The sequence below is a fragment of the Chaetodon trifascialis genome, chromosome 24 (genome assembly GCF_039877785.1).
Source record: "Chaetodon trifascialis isolate fChaTrf1 chromosome 24, fChaTrf1.hap1, whole genome shotgun sequence".
In the NCBI taxonomy this organism is placed as follows: domain Eukaryota; kingdom Metazoa; phylum Chordata; class Actinopteri; order Chaetodontiformes; family Chaetodontidae; genus Chaetodon; species Chaetodon trifascialis.
The window spans coordinates 12,882,062-12,903,099 of record NC_092079.1 but is presented as its reverse complement, the minus strand read 5'-3'; the positions used below and the strand labels follow the sequence as shown (position 1 = coordinate 12,903,099).

At 47.6% G+C, this 21,038-nt stretch overlaps 1 protein-coding gene across 1 annotated transcript in view; it reads right to left on the bottom strand.

Annotated features, from left to right (window-relative positions):
• The window catches only part of xirp2a (xin actin binding repeat containing 2a), a 40,699-nt gene extending 23,110 nt beyond the window's left edge, over positions 1–17,589 (bottom strand). Inside the window, exons 1-2 of the mRNA XM_070957890.1 lie at positions 17,163–17,589; positions 2,229–2,340 (exon numbers count right to left, since the gene is read on the bottom strand). Of these exons, the coding sequence (XP_070813991.1) occupies positions 2,229–2,340; positions 17,163–17,366 (316 nt within the window). The 5' untranslated portion in view covers positions 17,367–17,589. The remainder of the gene's footprint in view (positions 1–2,228; positions 2,341–17,162) is intronic.
• Positions 17,590–21,038: the final 3,449 nt, after the last annotated feature.

Genomic DNA, 21,038 nt, shown 5'->3' with positions numbered 1-21,038 from the left:
GTAATCTGATCTTATTACTATTATAAAGCTGTTTATCTGTCAAGCTAACATGCATTAAGTTGAGTCAGACTCATGCATTCATCTGTTTCTTCTTCTCAAAGTGAAATAGTCTCACTTTCACCATTAAATGCAAATAGCAGACACAGCAAACAGAAGAAACAGTGCCATTAGTCAAGGTGAAACCAGAGATAGAAACAGTGTAATCACTATACAAATCGCTCAGATTGGAAGATGCTATTTGCTCAGCGAGGTTATGAAACGTTCTGCTTAAATGCCAAGGATTTCAGAGAACGACCGCTTTACAGGCTTCATTCAAACTGAGCCCATAGATACTGTATTGATTCACCTGGAGGAACCAGAAAGCGGCCTCACATCGATGCACATTACAGCCCCAGTTTTCAATTTCCAAACATCAATCACGTCTTAAGGGCTAATTCGCGTCCCATAATAGCCGCTGAGGTGGTCCCGTGTGACGCTGAGAGGAGGAAAGCCTTCGGTTTTCCCGAGGATAACGTTATAAAGAAGACATCATCGTTTGGCGTGCAAATCTGGGAGGAGATTAATTAAAACAAAAGCAGTCTTTTGGCAAATGCAGCTCCAGCTGGCAGCGTTCGCACACTTGGAAAAAAATGACAAGTTTAATCAGCCACACGCTAATAAAAACACATATACGCACTACTTCAGAATAATACAATAAAAGCACCACTATTGTGTGCGCCGCAAAGCCAGCCACAGCGTCATGGCGGTGGCTGCGGTGTAATACGAGAGGAAACAAGTAAACAAGGTTGTCTGTTCAGAAAAGCAGCAGCATGGAGATTTAGAGCTGAGCTTTGCATCTGTTTAAAGCACGTTTACTCCACCACCACCACCACCACCACCACCACCATGCTTTATTTAAATGCTGCGGCTTTGCAGGGAGCAGCTCCCGTAGCCCCCCGCCGCCTCCGTCAGTCATCTGACCTGGCAGATTACGCGGCGTTTGCGTGTCGGCTTGTCAGCAGAGACAAAAGCCATCGCTCAGACAGGACAGTGGGAGCGCAGAGGATCGACAAGGAGCTCCAATTTTAGACGCGGCGCGGAGTTTCAGAGGCGTTGAGGGCGACACGAGCGCCTGACTGATCTCAGGTAGAGATGCGTGTGTGAGTGTGACGAGTGGGTTCGACACCTGGATGCCACTTTCAGGTCAACACCTCCATCACTTCTGGTTCTCGCCCTCGACAGTCGTCACCTCACTTATGGAGGACACGCCGGTTGGCAAAACAAGGGGAGCATTGAGTTTTGATCGGCCTCAGTGGGGCACTGACTTACGCAGGGGAGGCGCACGCACACACACACACACACACACACACACACACACACACACACACACACACACACACACACACACACACACACACACACACACACACACACACACAGAGCTTAGCTACTAACTTCCATGCTTTAGTCCTCAAGAGGAAACTGTACCTCCAAAGGTCGGCTACATGCAACAGTGGGTTCGAACTGAGGTCCCGCCTCTCACTGGGCAGATAGCCAATCATACTTTAGGATAATGGGTTGGCACTCGGGGTGGCCAATCAATTTCAGGGGTGGACACGCCGGGCAAAGATAGCCTGTCCACCAGCTGCCCAGCACCAAACAGCAGGCAGGTAAACTTAGCGATTAGCTGGTGAACAGTTAGCGTTTAGCAGCCGAACCCTGGGACCCTCAGGAGGACCCACAGAATGCTAAAGCTTTTAGAGTATTTTGACAAACTTTGACAGAAATCAGGTTGTTTTTTCACTATCACTCGCTCCACAATCAACACACCGTGTTACCTGAGAGGCCACTGTGCTGCTTGCTGCCTTTAGTCTATTTGTGCTGGAGGACTGCGCCTCACACTGTAAGCTCCATCTGTGTGTACACCGCTATCAGCATCGGTGGAAAACAAACTGGAGGTAGCCACCACAGCGCTGCTATCACAGTAATGGAAGCACAGTATCTCGCAAGCCCCCAGCTTCCCATTAAAAAGCTGCCAGGGAGGCGGCCTTATCTGGCCATGAACCATCTAGTTTTCAAAAGCTGCTTTCTGCCAAATGTTTATCTTACAGAACAAATGAGACGCCGCGTCGCATCAACCACCTCGCAGCCTCGTTGGACAGAGCCGGGCCTCCCGTCTTACATTACAGCACATCAGATGTGGCATCGCAGCTTTCTGAATTGTAAATTAAAAACAAGGAAATACTCACAGAGACCGGTGTCCGTCGGAGAGGCCATGGTCCGATCTGTGGATGGCTGAGTGTGTGTGGCAAAACTGGACGTCACTCTTTTGGACGGGGAGGTGTGGACGCTTGTCACTTCCTGGTTGAGGAAAGAGAGAGAGGGCTATCAGAGAAAACACCTGTGCCGTTTCAACAGGGAGATGGAGAGGTGACGCTCCAGGTCACCTAAACCAGCTGCCTGTGCCCAAACTGCCTGACGCACACACACACAGGAAAACAGGACACACATGCTCCCACACACACCTGAAGTATGAAAAAACAGGTGACGTTTAAGCTCTGGATTCCAGAGAAACGTCGTCGCCGTCATCTGGTCTGCACATACGAACGCACGGCGAGTGAGCGTCACGAGAGGCGACCTTGACCACGCGAGCAGCGGGCATTGACTGGAAAGTAAGTGCAAACAACACATGGTTGAATTTTAATAGAGCTGCGTTCACCGCGACTAAAGGTGTTTCACAGGCCTCTGCTGATAAAGCCACAGCAGCGCTTAATGACGTGTCCTTGGTGCGCACACACTTGTTTTTCCCCTTCAAGCATTTTGTCAAAACTTAGAAGTCAGTCGGTGCTACGCGCCTATTCAGTTGCAAATCATCCCCGCGGGGAACAAACACACCTGTGACTGTGTGCGTGCGTGTGTGTGTGCGTGTGTGTAAGTGTGTGTGTCTTTGCAAATGTGCCGGTGTGTTTTTTTTCATTTGCAAATCAAATGTATTCCCAGTAGCATTTTTTCGACAGCGTCTTGCCAGGCGTCAACGCGGAGTGACAACAAACTCTACACACGCACGCACGCACGCACACACACACATACACACACACAAGCAATCTGCATCTGCCTGGCTTGGCTTCCTCCTCTCTGCTGAAGGTGTCAACCATAATTTCACAAATGCACCAAAGGACAAAAACATTGTCTTCAAAAATCCCATTTAGCAAATCCCTGAAAGACGTGCACGGCCATTTGCATACTTTCCTACAGTATCACACACACACACACACACACACACACACACTGGCAAAACAGGGTTGTAAACCTGATCTGTCCCTCTCTGTCACTATCACTTGCTCTCTCTTGCTGAAGTAGCACTCAAGTCAAATGAAGCTCACATCAGTGAGCCGCGAGGAGCCGAAGCACCCGGTCCACAGCGGCCGCTAACCGCAGCTCCGAGCGCTCCGTGCACGAGGGCTGGCATTAAACAAGGATTTTGTCTACATCGGGGCGTTACTTTGCTCGCTGGATGATTAAGCGCACGAGCGGCGAGGATGTTTCGTGTGAAAAATGTGTGCGTCTGTGAGTTTGTGGAACTCATTACGGCCGCTTGCGGAAGTGAAATCCACTGAACGAGAGCCATTAAAGGGATTCAAACATTTATCTCCCTCTGCTCGTCTGATGGGCTCGTTCACACTTGACTTAAAGCCAGTGTCTGTAGTAAATGATGCATCGAGTACATGTGGCGCGTGGGCGTGGGGGAAAACACATTTTGAAAGATTACGTTAATGATGGTTTCACAGCAGATGGAACAACATACAAAGCCATGGAACAATTGGCTGTTCAGGAAGTACTGCATGTCCTAACCAGGCCGAGCCAGCGTCTCTGCACCTCCACCCTCTGCAAAACTGGTGCATGGAGGGGTGCACTGGGGCTGCCCACTCATTTTCTATAGCCTGAGCTCCTCACATGTCTGAAATCAAGAGTATTTGTTTGACATTTTTGCTTGAAAAATGACTCTACACACACAGAATATATTACAGCGAACAAACCAAGCTCTGGTTTTCAAGAACGGGGGCTAATCTGGAGCTCGCATGTGCTGTGTGATGGAAGTTATCCGTTTTATGAAACACAATAACAGGATGAAGAGCAGCAGTGCCACAGCTCAACGTCTCATGCAAGCGTCACCAAGTACTACCCAGCTCTGAGTCCCTGCCATATGTTCTCTTTGGCGCAGGCTGCCGAAGAGGAAGGAGGAAGAGGGAGGGGCTGGTGGCGGCGGCGGCGGTGGTGTCTCTGCATATCCGACAGACTGGCAGAGGTAATAAGGGACAGCACTTGGTGAAATGTGTCTAAACGTTGCTGGCCTGTCGCGAGAGATAATCCCTGTGAAGCAGTGAAAAACGCTGGATCCTCAGCTAATGAAATCAACGTCGGCCATCTGGGACTGCTGCATGTGTGACAGACGCCTACAAAGAGGCCAGTCGGCGCTGTGATGGCGAAACCATGGTTACAGGAAACAGTAATACACGCACTGCTAGCCTGGGGAGGTGACGCCCTGACACCCTCCACCTTCACATTGGTGCCTATTAGAAGGAGGCATCAGCGGAGCGTAGACCGATCCGGGAAAGTGCGAGCTCGCCGTCACACGTGCGACCGTTTTAAGCTGTCTTTTGTCAGCTGTTGACATTTTTATCCTCTAACAAGCGGCGCTCCTACTAGTAGGACTTTAATGACATGCCGAGGTCCACGGAGGGTCTCTGAGGAGAGCTGTCCGCCTCCCTCCACTCAAACGCTCTCCATCCGTCCTCCCCCTCTCGCCTCTCGTGTCATCCTCTGTTTCAAAAATGTCAGTCTTAATAAGTCAATTAGCCAAGAGCCGAGTCCAGAGGATTTCTTTCCCTCAGCTTCAGTGAGAGAAGGTGCCAGCTGGGTGAGATAACGGCAGCTGTGAAACAATTAGGTGCTGAATGGAGCGGGTTCACCTGTCCCGGACTCTTCCTGAACCACCTCTTTCCTTTCAGCCGCGGATCACTGGGGATCATTCGGTGAGTGGACTAAAGGCCTGAAACTTCAAACAAAGTGCCTGTTGGACTCAGGCAAGCAGCCAACAACTTACCCAAACTAAGAGCTGCTAGTGGAAGAGCTGGGAAACAGCTCCGAGCGCTTCTGCTGGAGCTGCGGCTGCATTTCGGATCGATAAGGTCGGACGGTTCGATATCAGATGTGACATTTCGGAGGAGGGAAGGCGCCCACCTCCACAGGACGGACTTCTTAAACACTTTTGAGATCTTGTTTCTGGATAACTCTCCTCTCCTTTTCCCCTCCGTCTCTTTTTCTTTCATTTTCCGACCCTGTTAATCCCAGCGCTCCTCCATCCCCCCGTCTTCCTGTCCTCCTTCTCTCTCTTGTGTTCTGCTCGAGGCCTTGAACACAGGTAAGCAGAGATTTTTAAACAGCATTTCGTATCGCTAAAACAGAGATTTTTGTGCAGATTTTTCAAAACTTAGCTTAGGTTTGGTGATAGAAAGGCTTTAAATACCCACAGATAAGATACCACTGAGGGAAAATAAGCTCTCAATACGTTTATTTTCATGGAGGTGGAGGTCATTCCTTTCGAAAAACACGGCATACATGCGGTCAAGGCCTGAGTGCGTCTGCGTGCTCCTGATCTGGACTGTCTCGCAGATGAATGGTGGGCTGGGTTTGTGGGCGTTTGCGAGCACCTGGGCCCGACGCTCCCAAGAAGACTCTCTCAGTGTTTATTTCTTTGCTCTTCTGTTTTTGAACCTCCTCATAAATCCACTCGGAGGCTTCGCCGATTAGCACGCCACATGTCCTCTTGGCATTTTGCAAATAAAACGGTTAATTTAATGCCTGTGACAGAGACTCTGGAGCAGCTCTGTAGTTCTGGCGAGTGACTGAAGGGGCCTGCCAAGAGAAGAAGTCACCCACACATGACTCACTGTTTGGGTGCTTCATTTTGAATTACAGTATTCCTTTGTTGACAAATGGTGCACACATGATCGAATCTGTGCACGTGGACACAAACACGTGTGGCCGCATGCACACTCGCTCTCACAGCTCTTGGAGCGACTGCTTCTGGCTGTGAAAGCTGCCTTATGGGTTCGCTGGCGTGACGTACAAGTGGCTGCTCTCAAAAATGACTCACAAGACTGTACGACAGTAAACAAATCACTGGGCTGACCGAGAAAACCAGCTGCTTTGGACTCATCTCTCCAAACACATTGACCTTCTCCAACAAGTCAGCGAGCCAAAGGTCTCAACAGTCACTTCAGACCGCTGCAACGCCAGGAAGAGCTTCCCAAAATCTGCTGTTAGGGTTTGTTGCCCAGTTAGCGGTTAGCTGTAAAGACGTACAACACAACCACACGACTGGAATGTGATGCGCTCACCATGGCAGCTTAAAGACCCCTAACCTGGACCTGTAAGACCCCGTAAGGTCCGGCCTGTACAAAATGCATTTCCTGTTCAGTTTTAAAATGTCAGTATCAAACAGAGGAGCCCCACTCGCGGTAAGCCAACCGGCTCTCCGGTGTCGGACGCCTTCCTCAGGACGGATCGGCGGCCCCTGAGGACATGCCGTCAAAAATACATCCAGCTCCACACCCACTCCAGCTCGACTCTGCGGTGGAAAAAGTCTAAAAGACAGTTGAAAATAGAGTCAGGCTGCATGTGCTGCCAAGGCGGAGAGGAGAACGAGGCAGCGTGCCTGCAGAGGAGGAATGAATTCACTGATTTGGATGGATTTCGATCCCTGATGACGACTTGGAGACGATCATTTCTAAACTATGCACAACATGTCTGGATTCTTGATGTCTGGTTTCTTTACTTCATATCTTATTTTCAAACTTTAACGTTCAGAAATCTGTATATTCGTATTTTCTGCATCTGTTTCGATGAAGTTGAGTGAAAATAATGCTAATTTCTCACACAGCTGTGAACTCGAGGTCGACTCAGGAGCCTTTTTGTCGGAGCTTTCAATCACACCTCACGCTCCTTGATCCCCTGACGGCGCTGCTGTTTTTTCAAAATGTCAGACTACTTTTCCACGACTGAACTTTCTCGCTTGCTATTTGGGAAATGTAGCATGGAAAATGGACCCATGCGAGGGGCTAAAAGTCAGGACATGTCATCGTCTGCAGCATCTATCTGAGACTTTTTTGCAGCTTTTTGGATGAACTGCGTCCTCAGGCGCTTCTGCTCAGACTTCAACATTCAGCTGTGGTGGCTGCAGCTGGCCGTTCACCCTGCTATGCCTCCACCTCTGGGGCTGAATCATTCAGGCCGTATGAATAAATAGATGAGTGAATGAATGCATGAGTGGCTTTGAATGGCTTTGTTAATTACACGAGCTAACTGTCCTCTTGAATGAGACAGCGATTGTGCACAAAGAGGCTGATCTGCACGTAGGCTTCACCCGCAGCTCATTTACCTTCCACGCTTTGTCCACATTGATGTTTTAATGTAAAGATTAAAATGCTACGGTGCATCCTGGCTAAGAAAAGTCGGATGAGTCAGGTGATTGATCGTGAGCATGACGGGAAAATAATTCGATTCAGAAGATTCTCTGTTAAGCTGCATGTTCAGGCAGGAGTGAGTGGCAGCGAATGAAACTGGACATTGTCCTCAAAAACTGGAAAAACAGAGAAACCATCCAACACTACCTCTTAATTGCTAAATCAAGCTGTGGGTTTTGTTTGTGTGACATCATCTCCAGGGTCTGCAGCCACGTCAGCAGCTCTGCGAGGCTATGCTGGAGCTCCGAGCTAAACGATAACGTCAGCCTGCTAATGCAGTAACAATGCTCACATGCTGATGTTTAGCAGGGATTATGCATCTCAATTTAGCATGTTAGCATGCTAAATTGCTAACTGGCACTAAACACACAGTGCAGCTGAGGCCGAGGGGAAAGGCTTTGGTTTTGCAGGCGTTCATTCAGCAGTTTAAGCACAGGACAAACTGTTTTCACCAGCGTCACCAGGATTCATCCTCTGGGAACGTATGACTGCATCAGATTTCCACCTTATTTTCACGGCTGTCTCTTACTGATTCCACCTGTTTGCAGCACTTCTTGGACACAATGTACGTACCTTTAGAATACATTTATAGTAGTATTTGTAGTATGTGAGCATTGGCTCTCTTGCCTCCATTATCCTTTAACTCCTGCTTAATCTACTCTTCAGTCACAAATAACACGCACGCCTACTCTAGCCTGCCTAAAGCCTCACGTCCATGTCTGCTTTCACTCTGACGAAGACACAGCAGAGTGGACATGTTAGACCCAGGATCCACATCGGTCGGCGTGCGCCCGTCCTCTCTTTTCCTGTGAAGATTGCTTTCCTTGATTTGGGACGCACTTCGAATCGGCTGCACATTTCTGGAAGATGCGTGCAGAGCCATTTTTCATCAGGTATAATGTGCAGAAAACAAGCAGCCTGAACCACAGAAATGGTTTAAAAAGAAGCCGTCTGTATTTTCAGCACGTGACAAACGGCACCAGACAGCTGGAGGAATCGCATCCTTTCTCAGAGCAAAAACACGCTCAAAGGTCGCGCCACGCAGACAGCGAGAACACCACTAAAGCATTACAGTCGAGTCTTATAAAGTCTGAATTTGGATCTCGACACTAATTGGCTGCCTTCTTCTATTACTGCTCTTTGTTGGTGTTATGTAACTGTGTGCATTGTTCATTTGAAGGTCATCACAGCTTTCATGCCACCCCTCCTCCCCTCCCTCCCCCTCTCTCCATCCACTCTTTGGCAGCTGCTTTCTTTTCGCCAGTGTTTTTGTTTGCGCCGGCTGCCATAAGCGCTCTCTTTTGCAATCCAGCAGAAGTATGATTGGGGGGGGGGGGTTCAATCCTCTATCGGCCATCCTCATTATGACTAAACAGAGGCACATCAATATTTCAAGCACTCTTGGGCAAACGTGGGCACAAAAGAGACACGGTCCAGAAACAAGGAGGGAAAAACGCCAAAAAAAGATGTGAAAAAGTAAAATAGTCTGAGTGGAAAGTACATGGAGAGACAGAGAGTGGCATTAAACAGGAAAAACAGAGCGCCAGGAGGGTGGAGGAGGCAACCGTGGGAGCTGGAGTCTGGTTTGTAACTGTGATTTGAGTTGTTCGACTAAGGCCAGCTGGGACAGAAAGGATTAACTTAAGGCCAAACAAGCAAACAGAGTCACAGAGAAAATCCAGGAGGCGGACAACAGCGAGTCTGAGAGAGTCTGAGAGACAGGAGGAGGAAATGAACAAAGCCACCAACAGACAGACGTATAGTGAGCCAGAACAAAGCCCACGGGGGCGTATGACTCACGTTCACGGCCGACACAGCTGCAACAGATGGGATATGTTCATACCGAAGCAATAACCTGTCATGAAATATGAGCAAAGGGGACGTATATCGCTGCTCTGGTCACAGATTCATTATCCTCTCTGCCAGCGTTTCAGACATAAAAACTTGGGTGAAGTGTTTCCCTCGCATCCCATGCTGGTGAAAAAGGCTGGCTTTTTTTGGGGGGGGGGGGGGACATGATGCAACATTTAGTCAGACTTTTCCCTGAGCTGTATTTGTGGTTCTGTCCTGTCAAAACCCTCCTCCCATGTCTGCTTGACAAACAGTGCAGCGGTTTCTGCTCTTTATTTTTCACTCTTTCAAAATGGCTCAAGCTGTTTTTTGATGAATATTTTGACTTGGATTGTGACAGGGGATGTGTTAGAAGCACACTATGCAGGAAATCTTGGTTGCTGCTTGAAAAACTAAAAGTCTTTGGCTTATTTATAGCTTATTCTTGGACGCCTGCTGCCATCTTTGCAAAATATCTGCTTCTAAAAGCCTGATGGTGGTGACTAATCGCTGGGCGAGGCTAACTCACTAGCCACTGCTAATGGTAGTGCTATTCAGTCACAGCAGATCCAGAGATTCACTCCATTTTTCTCTCTATTGATCTGTTTACTATTCCCCGCGCTGACGAATTTGCTCGTTAGCTCGGGGAGTTAATAAATCAGTCGGCTTAGCTCGGTCGCTAACGGTCAATAAGCTCAGAGTTTAGATTTGTACCGCTGACCAGCCTCGTAACTGTCTGCAAAACTCTTCTGAGATCAAACTGAAGCAGATGTTGAGACACTGCTCATACACTACAATAGATTCCTCCATCTTTCTCCCCGGCTCTGTGTCCACAGCTCGCTGCTGGTTGCAGCTGTTGATGCAGATTATGAGCAAACCTGCTGCTGCCGCTGCTTTTAGCATCACTGACACTGCGGTAGCTTTGCTAAAGGGGGAGCTAATCTCCCCTTAGCAGACACACACGAACATAAAATTGTAGCTGAACCAATAAAAACAAAAATCTAACATGTAAGGAGGAGTTGGAGCTTCGGGTTGTAATGGCTGCACGTTCAGCTCTGCAGCTAACGTGGCTGCTCGGCCTGCTCCACTCTGCCCGGTAACACCAGCATTTATCCTGTAAAGTTATGCAGAAATATCAAATCACTCCAGCAAAAGCAAATCTGCAGCTCCCCCCAATCGAAAGCCATCATAAGAAGGCTAATAACGCCTCTTTAGCGACTAAGCTAACAGTTAGCAAGCTGCTTTTTTCCACTCTTCAATAAACCGATCCTCAATCCCAGAGAGGAAATCACATCTATTGACCGCTGATTGAATCTGCTCTGCGTTTCTCTGCTGTGACAGTGAGACAAAAGATAATGTTTTCTGTGACATCGGCAGTTTTCATCCAGCTTGACGCTGCGCTTCTGCAGGGTTAAGTGCGCTGCTCGGGGACAATCTGAGACAGAAGCTGTTAAAGGAGTAATTTAGATTGCCCAACTGGGTCCATCTGCAAATGACGAACTTGACCCAGATCTAGCGAGCGGCAGATAAATTAAATCTTGACAGACGTCCCACGATTTTGAGGTTCAGAGCTCGGCCGCAGAAGCTCCCTGTGTGGACTGACGGCTGAAAACAGGCCGTTAAAGCATTAGTTTATCATATGATCATGCACACATCTGGCGGTCTTTCAGACAAATTCTAAAATAAACAAAAATAACATACATATGCGCACACTGATGTATGATCCCTCTCATGCTGTGCATCTGGTGGCCTGTGGCAGAGCTCCTCATTCTGCATTCAGGGTCTTCCTCCCATGATTATCAGCGCTCTGAACCCAGACTGAAACCTGACAGACGTGATCGTCTCCGGGGAAATAAAGTTGTGGGAAAGGAGAAAAATGACAAAATGGCAGAAAAAAAATGGCCTGTGTCAGAGCTCGTGCAGCCCTGAAGTGGAGCGTGATGAAGCTTATCATTATTGAAACATGAATATAATTTGTTAATCAGAGTCTGACCTGCTTTACCTCCTAAAATATGAGCTCACTCTTCATTTTGATTCGCCCTCTTAACGCCCCTGCTGATTCACTCTGAGTCTCTATCACTCCCTATCAATCTCCATCTTCCTGACTCCCTGCCTTCACCTCCCCCCAGCTCTCTCAGCCCTCTCTTTCACAATATCGCCCTATGCTCACTGAATGTAAATCATATTTCAGTCTCTTTCATCAGGCTCCGCGCTCTCTTAACGCTCAGCGAGCAATGCCAACATCACCAGGCACTACTATTTATAAATGACGACTCCGAAGTGGCTCCGGCTCTGTTTTCAGCCTCTCCAAATATACACCCAACCACGGATCTGACATCGGCTGACACGCCGCATGCCTCGTTCATATTCTGGGGATGCAGCTCTATAATTGTGCAAAGCGTAATACAAGCTCATGCATGTGGACCAACGTCGTGCGCATCACAAGCGCACATTGAATCAAATGAGACCAGGACGCTTGATCACTTTGTACCAGACTGAAATGTCTCAACAACCATTGGACGGACGCCCGCAAAGTCTTGTCCAGTCCCAGAGGATGACTCTTGTTGACCTTGATAACCCCCTGACTTTTCTTCTTCTGCCACTGCCATGACACTGGGGCTAACGCTGGGGCTACTGCGTGTAATTTGTAATTATAATAAATAAAGATGGCGTTCAATAATTACTCACAACTTTAAGCGGGCAGGTTAGCTGAAGATATCACCATGTCAAATGTGCCTACAGGCGAGCATTCAGCACTTACAGTCTGAATAAAGATGCAAATAACGAATTAATAACACAGTTTGCACAAGGCTGTTTTTTAAAGAGCTTCCTCCGGAAATCAACACGCATAATCACACTTTTTCTCTGTTTTCCAGACGCAAAAATACAGAAGACTTCCTCAGAAATTGCCTTAAAATGTGTCGCCATAAGAAAAGCTTAACATAGCACGTTAGCATCGTCACTGAAAGCACGTCGAGGGCGAGTTCGGCCTCACAGAGCCACCGGCATGGCTGCAGACTCTGGTTGAACTGTAACCTCACTGTTGGTCATGTCTCCATGTTTGATTGAGCTTTTATTTATGAGGCGCAGCCAAAAAGATTTGCATTGGAAACCATTTCTGAAGAGTGCTTCCTGTTTTTATGCGTCAATTCCAAAGTCTGGTGCGTCTCTCAGCGTGAATGTAAAGGAAATAAGAGTGAAACACGGTTGCATTGATCACATTAAAGATTGAAAGATCAGCTCAGATCAGCTAAATGTCTAGAAGTCAACTCTGTGTCCTCTGCCCAGGACACGACAGGACATCGTCCACGGCGAGCTGTGCGGTTTGCTTTGCTCTCAGGACTTTCTGCCATTCACATCTCGACTCTCCTTTTGTGATTCGCTGACATTTTTAATAAACGCGTCTGAGTCCTCGTGACCTGATGGCACTGATTGACGGACAACGTGCCTGTCATTGGAGGTGTCACCCTCTGATTTTATCAAACCGCATCCTGAATTGACTCACCAGGGGACGACAGTGCCTTTAATTAAAAAAAAAATGTTACACAGGACGGGTGGAGACCCTCTGCAGCCATGAGGGATGGCGTGGTGCTTCCCTCGCGATGGCGCGGCGCCATGATGAATGATTGAGCATGTAAGCCTTGAGGTTTTTGGCTAATTGTCGAACACATATGCTCTTGAGGGGCTGTGGGCGTGAAACCGCATTAACCAAAAGACAATCTGAGTCACATGACAATCTGCACAGAAAAGGCCCCGAGACGTTCAGGCACCGCTCAGCCGCGGGAACGGATTATCGCAAGCTGGAGTGAATATGCACATGCTAGCACAACACCTCGTGGATAAAAGGGCTGTGTTAACAAGTATTGACAGCAGCACAGAGCTGACTTCACGCACGCTTCCATTTGCCAAATCCACACACAAAACAAGCGGCAGGTACGAGCCCGAGCCGCTCACAGTGCAACTGCTCCCAGAGGCAAAGGCGTCGAGCAACAAGTCATCATCACACAACAGACCAGCCATGCGTCACACACACTCACACTCCGCTGCCACCTCCATTAAAAGATTTGAATCTGTGAAACTGAGACGAAAGAGATTCCTGCTAAAAGTTAATGGAATTTTTACGAGCTCAATGGACTTGATGAGGACGCCATCAAGTCTGGATCAATTCCTTGCAGACACATCGCGGCTTTTAGTTTATTTAACGTTTAATTAAGTGCGTTTAGGAACGGTGGCGCATATTGATTGATTTCTTTTTTATTCTTATTTGGGGAAAATGGCTCGCCATTAGCCAAGAGGCTGCCTCGCTCTCATCTTTCAGTATGTCGGCTGACACCTTAAAGTGCCATTTTTCAACATGGCAGAGTGACAAGATTCACGCTCTCTGCTTAAAAGCTGGAGAAAGGCGATTTGAAAAGGCTGCAGAAACAAAGCACGTGAAAGGCCTGATGCATCGCTCCGTTTAGTGGAGGAAAATGACGATACATAAAAACCGCGAGCGCCAGTCGGTGACAGCGATGATACGAGTCATGAAAATAACCGAGGCAGCATTCCAGACCTCCAGCGCCACGGTCTGAATTTATGCAGCTCACTCAGAGGCCAGAGAGCACATGAGTCCTCCACCCAAAAAAGTTCCCCTCCGCCTGCCTCAGCGAGTCATCCTGTGAGCCAGGTGTGACTCGCTTCATCCCCTGCAATCCTTTTAAACACTTGTGTTCATTTAAATAACATATCAAAATTAGATATTTCCCCAATTACGCTAATCCTGATAATCTGTCTGCCTCTGATCCGAGAGAAAAGCCACTTTCAGACACCTTCAGGCTTTAAGGAACCAGTCAAATTAACAGCAGGTGATTAGTAATTGTCTCACTGAGATGAACTCCTGATTAAGAGCGCATCATTTATCCTCCTGACAGACTCTTGTTGATACAGAGGCTGCTCTCACATCCGTTCAGCCTCACAGATGCTACACTGCCACCCACTGGCCGACAGCAGCCATTACAACTGGAATGCCCTATGCCAAGTTAGGTCATGAGTATTAGAAACATTTAAGTTATGTAAGTATTAATCAATGCATGATGGGCTGCTGCAGAATAATGGAAAGCCCTCTCAACTTTCTTGGTTAGTGGTCTATTTCTGTGCGTTTTTGCATGTATGTCAGCTCTTCTCGCCTCACCTCATGTGCATCAGCATGTGTGTACTCTTCGCCGTGTGCACAGTCATGACCAGAAGGTCAGACAGATGTTGTAAACACAAGCCGGCGTCCCTCGAGGATCGGCCTGTCACACAAGCGGAAAAACACGCTCTTTGCACTCAAGATAAACCGTTGCATCACTTCACATCTGCGACTGGACCGTCCTCTCTCCCCCGATGAGGATTTCAGCCGCGGCTGAGCAGCCACCTGGGAATCCATCAGTCTTTGTTACGGCTGTCCGTCCAATGACATCGCGGCGTTTAAATAAATGAAATGGGGCACAGAAAGAAAAATACAGTGCATCATCAAATATTAAGCTCAGCATTACAGATGAGCTGGAGACAAGGTCGTGTTTTATAAGCAGCCGGCTGCAGAGCTCCAGTCCTCTCATCTCTCTGGGAATCTGGGAACACTGCCCACATGCTCCATTAACACAGACTACAGGCTTTTTCTTTTCAGGAGAAGATAGACTACGAGCGCTAACACAATGCCAAGATGCAGCATGTGTTGCAATTCCCGCTCATGACATGCAGACGCTTTGACCAGCTGCACAGCTTTTGTTTGAAGAAGAGCATAAATAAATGATTGTTTGCTCTCTTCTGGGTGAAAAAGTGGGGGCTCGGTTTTCAAGTAGAAGAAAAAAAATGGAAAATCTGTTGGAAATGACTCTTAAGCGGCAAATCAGCCAGGAAAAGGTCAATATATTATTCCGTAAAGACTTCGCTTCCCAAAACGAGGATGTTAGCTGGATTCATGCTTTGCCATCTGCCAACTAAATATATGCTAAATATAAGCTAGGAAGGTTTAAACAAGGAGAGATGAAGGAGAAGCAAACAGCAGAATGATTCTCAAGGAAAACAACATGGTTTTAGCAAATGTCTACGCAAAGGTTCAAGCCCTCTAGTGGTCATTAGAGGTACGACTTGTGTCCATCTGGCATACAAAAGGAGATTATGTGATGTTTGTCCACACAGGGAGGAGGTTGGAGTGGCTGAACGGGTTGTTTTTGCTTTCCTAGCAACAGTACCTAACACTTAACGAGGACGCTGTTTTCACCCGACCACAATGGTTACTCACGCCTGAAAACTGTACTTTTTGCAGCGGTTCTGGAGTCACTGACAGTGACGCCATCCTGCCATGATGCTGGAAACCAGCTGCGAGACTGGACCGAAACAGTAACGGTGCCCAGACAGCCAGAACGACGAGCTGAAAGACGCTAAAACGCTCCACAGCGGTGAGCGTGCAGGTAATCTGTCAGTGTGTCGACCTTTGATATGAAAATACGTCCTCGCCTGCAGCAGCTTTAAACAAAGAGACTGATGACAGTGAAGCACACAAAGGCCTCAGTGACCCTCTGTTTATCAAAAGCCTGAGAAAGTTCCCCTAATGGTAAGCAAAAGATAGGAGTTTCACATATCCCTAATGGTAATGAGGCACTGGAATGTGAACCAGCCATAATAAGACCAAAGTGGAGCTCTTATCTCTGGAGACTGCAGTGGCTCATACCACAGTAACCCAAACAGACAGAAATAAGGACATATAAGCCTTCACAGCTGGACTGGAAAACAAAAGAAAACCTCAGAAGAGGCCGTCTGGCTTTAGTGATGTGGATCATTAACCACATTAAAACGTTTTTTCATCTCAGGAGCCAGATGTGATTTCACTCCAACACATCCAAAATCTCTCTCCTCTTTGTCTCCGGCCTGATGGAGAAGCTTCGCACCGCTTCCAGCAGCAGCCGACATGCCAATTACGGGGTTATTTTTAAAACCCAGCTTAACCATAAAGCTCCCCGAAATAGGCCCCAAATAACAGGGTGTCGAATACCAGCGGCCCAGTGGCACAGGCGGCGTGTATCAGTGCCACCAGTCGGCACTGGCACACACTGCACTCCCCGCGATGCCGCGGCTCCTCCACGAGTCCACGCATCGCTGAGCTCATTGTCCTGGAACATTTTGAGGGCTTAGATTTGATGTCACAACCACATCGGGAGCTAAGAGCAGGTCATCTGGGCCTCATCATCAGACACTTGGTAAATGGGAGGTTTTCTCATAATGACCCGCTTCACTTCCAGCAGACTTAGATTTTCCTCTCAGAGAAGCCAGCTGAGATGGAAAAACAAAGCGGGAGAGCGAAGGCCACCCTCCTCTCTGCTGAAAAACGCTTACAGTACACGTCTCCCTGCCAGAGTCAACCAAATGATGGAAAACCCCAAATCGCCGGCGCGCGAATCACACGGAAGCAAACACGAGCAACATCCCGTTTTGTCCACAGTTTTTCCCATAAAGTCCAAAAATACGGCACCAGGAGGGTCAACCAACGCCATCCTGCACAGTCACGACTGCAAGCAGAGCGTGCAGCAGTGAAACCTGAGGCATGACCCCGCAGTCGTGTCGCCACCGCTGACCTTACGAGCTTCTCTGACGGTTGCGAAAGCTTTTGAGTGTGTTGAAATGCAGGTCGCATCAAAGCCATCTATCTGCCCCATTCAGCACAGAGGGAGAGAGTGAGGCAGCGCCATTACGTAACCCTCAGTTCACCTGGAGAAAAGTGGAATTTGACTGACTTAAAAAAAGAAAAAAGAGTAGAGCTCACAGCAGGAGATAAAAATAAAAATGCACAGCGGTGGTACTTACTGTGTCTGCCACAGCAGGCTTCTCAAACATCCTCTTCAGGCTATCAAGTGGGATGTCAAACCTCTCAATCCTCTTAGCAGCCTGCAGGTCCTCTCTGCGTGCTGGATCCTCTACCTGCGAGCCACAGGGACTACAGGAAACGCAGCCCGAGGTCGCCGACACCGCGCTCGCCACCTCCTCTCCATTTCCTGATTGAATTTCCATTGTTGCGGAGAAACCGTATCTCCCCCTCTCCTGCTCTTCCCTTCGGGCTGCTGCTCGGAGGGGAAGTCTATTGTGCGAGGTGACCCAGGAGGGGTGAGGAAGCGGGAGTTGTGGGAGGGTGAGGAATACAGATGGAGGTGCGGGAGTTGCTGCTGGGGCTGTCTCTGTCTGGGAGGCTCTCTGGGCTGTGCAGGCGCACCGAGCGGCTGGAGGAAGGAGGAGGAGGAGGAGGAGAGAAGGAAAAGTTCACAGGGGTAGTTTTTCCCTCTCTCCTCTGCCCTGTAATGAATCACACACACACTTCTGTAAACTCACATGTGGGCTCAGAAAAGCAAACCGAGATATGAGATGCGAGCGCAGGCCGAAGGAGGGACGGAGAAGGAAAGAGGAGTTTAACTGTCCTCTTAAACAGCTCAAAAACATCCTTAACATTGTTTCATTACCCCGATGCTTCATGACTTCTCCTAATTTTACACATTATCCTGAACCGATGACCTCTGCAGAACTCCTGCTTCAGGTTTGTGTGCCACACAAGGCAGCGGTGGGAAGCAGTTTAATAAGATAAGATATAACTTTATTGATCCCACACTGGGGAAATCAAGATGTTACAGGCAGCACTAACGGTAAGAATGAGAGCGATAATAACAAGGTGATGCAGAAAAAGGGGTAGAAAATAAAAATTAGCTATATTTATGTACATTATGCACAAGAAGAGTGTAAATAATGCCTTGAATGTCTGGATGATAAAAATACAGTGTTTTGGGCTATTGCATGGTCGAAATGTGTAGAAAAATGCATATTTTCAATTGAGTATTTGTCAAAAAGGATTAACTTTGTCTGCTTCAAATCAGTTCACTGCAGGCGAAGCAGCAGGATAAGAGGATCTGCTCAAAGAGTCAAAGCTAATTCGTGCTCAAGGTTTGGTGACCTTTGACACGAGGAGCGACAGATGGAAAGCAAAATATTTGAGTTCATGTGTTATTTTCCCTCTTCAGTAACTTATTATTGAGCTAAATGGTGCGTAACAAACACCTGTGAACAAAATGTCGAGTAAACAGAACAGCAGAGAGACAACCGTGTTTTTGGGCTAATGGTTAGCTCGATAGCTCGCGGTTCGATCCCCAGGTTTCCAGCATGGATGAGCCAGCGCCACTTTGTGGTGTCTTTTGGTACTTTAAACACACATGTTGTTGTTTCTACACGTTAAATGCAGAATATGTGGCCTGTGGGTGGTGAGGCTTTCATCTGGGCGAAAATGAAGTAAGAGTACTGCAACTACTTCCTAATTGAGTAATATGTCCTGGATTGAAGTACTGAAGCACCTTGGCCAACACTGCATAGAAAAGATTTTCTTAATTGATGTAATAACGGCGCTTTATGGTAATTTACGTGTTTTTTCACCTTCATTCAATGCACAAACCCAAATTGTGGCAAACGACAGGATCAATTATTTTCCACATATTGGGTTTTAATAAGGTGAGAGGAGAAGAAAAAAATGGATTTTTTAGAGCTATGATTTCTACACATGCAGCATTAGGGACTGTGGGACCCCAGAAACTGAAGCGAAGCCAGCATCCAAAAAAAAAAAAAGTAATCAAATCTGCTTTACTTTTTGATCAACTGGTCACGAGGGAACCTCTGCAGGCTTTCAGGAAACAGATTAGCAGCTTTCTGCCTCACCCATCCTGCCTTTAACACCAGGTCGGGGCGGGAATGAAAGCTCATTATTCCCAAACAAATCAAGGAAAGCCCGTAACAGCTAACCCCACTGGCCCGTGATGGTGGGCATATTGTTAAATCTTCACCAGCCACACCAACGCTTCCACGGGAGTGTTTTCCTTCCCTCTGAAATTAACACACGAACTCGGCTTCCTCATCCTGTCACGCTCATTCTGGACCGTCGCGTCCTGCAGGGAGCGGGGCCGCGTCAGTCCAGATCTTCACCCCGCTGGTGCTCCCATGAGCCGGGAAAGAGGAGCAGGGGTCAAATGATGAAGAGGCGGCCGACAGAGGAAGCCCCGAGAGATTGACAGCTTAGTTACAGGATCAGGTAGAAACAAAGGCGGCGGAGCTACGAGCCCGAAACAGTCATCCAGAGCCACAATGGGAGCAGAGAGAGCTGAGAAGCAGCCCAGATAATCCAACCTTAATGAATGAACGGTCATGATATATGCATCTGATAGTACTTTGCAGGACACACTATCACTCCAGTGGCAGATACATTATTCAGAGAGGGCCAAAGGTATGTGTGTCACTTTCAGCTGGATCCTGTGTCCATTCAGGCCACTCAGCTTACAGCAGCGCAAACGCAGTGTTACGTCTGACCACGCTCTGGACGAAGGCGAGATTTCCTGCCATCTTAATTTTGTGCACAGCGACGCACACATGCAGCAGCTTTAAGTGCAGGGCGGAGAGGAATTCAGCGTGAGAGCAAACATAATGCCCCCGAACTCAAAGCTCCAGAGCAGGTTTTCGTTAATACAACAAGACAATATTTCGGCCCTGGTGGGGCTTCAGAGAGACTTTCTGGTGAAGTGAAAACACTGTCTGCTTCTATTAAATAAAATATGTTGCAGGTTCTGTGTTTGCTTCCCTGTTGAATTCCTGGCCGAGGGCTCCAGACGACTTTATTTAGAGGACAGACTGAAATATGATCGCTCTTATAAGATAAGAACAAGTGGCAATTCTCATCTTATTTTGTCTGCAGTGTCAGAAACAAGCATGCACTCTCACAAACGTCCACACTATTAAAAGCCGCTGTCAGTGCGCTCCCCCTCTTAACATACTTTAACTCGGCTTCTTCTTACGGAGCCAAAAGGTCCTGCTGGTTCCCAAGAAAAAGTCTGGAAACACAGGAGAAGTCTATAAGCATCTGACAGGACTGACTTAGATTCAAGCAGAAAATCTGTTCAAGGCTGTAGCCAGGAAAATCTGTCACGGCTCACCACACATTTTTCATTCTTGTCGGTTTGTTGATATTACAGGGCACGCCATACTCAGAAGAAACTCTGATTCCAGCTCCTTTTCAGCCAAAGACGACATTTAGTGGAAGCTGAGCTCCTCTAAGTCGATCAAACAGTCCTGAAGAAACTGTGTTATTTAGCATCTTTCAGCTAATTCTTTTCATTTTACGGCTTCATACTGTTCAGGTTCAAGCACAACAGGCAGCTGTTTCGAGCATGAGAGCTCTGATAAATGCTAACGCTACCTACTAGCACCGAATTAGCCTCTAGCTGGTGAACAAAGTGGAGCATTTAGCAAATTATACGCCCAGTGTTGTTCGTCTCAGAGGGGAACAAAGGCTGAATCCTGGACTTCAGTTCACGCTAATGTCGCTATCTGTCTGTTGGATGCAAACAAGCTACCGCTAACATGTTAGCCGTCGCTTCTACAGCGAAGCCTCATGTTTAATGATCAGAAACGTGAGCTTATGGCTGCTAAATTGAGTGAAATATAAAGCTACATGTTCACATACGTATCACTGACAGTACATCCTGTGTTTTAATAATACCATCCTCCATAATTACTGTGATGACTGACAAAAACGCTGCTGTACTGTACCCTGTAACTGTTAACACTGTGTTTTATTGTCTCCTTGTTCAGTATTTTAACGGTTAATGATTTCTTTGTTGGGTTTTTATATCCCTCTATTGGTCTTGTCCTTCCTCCATT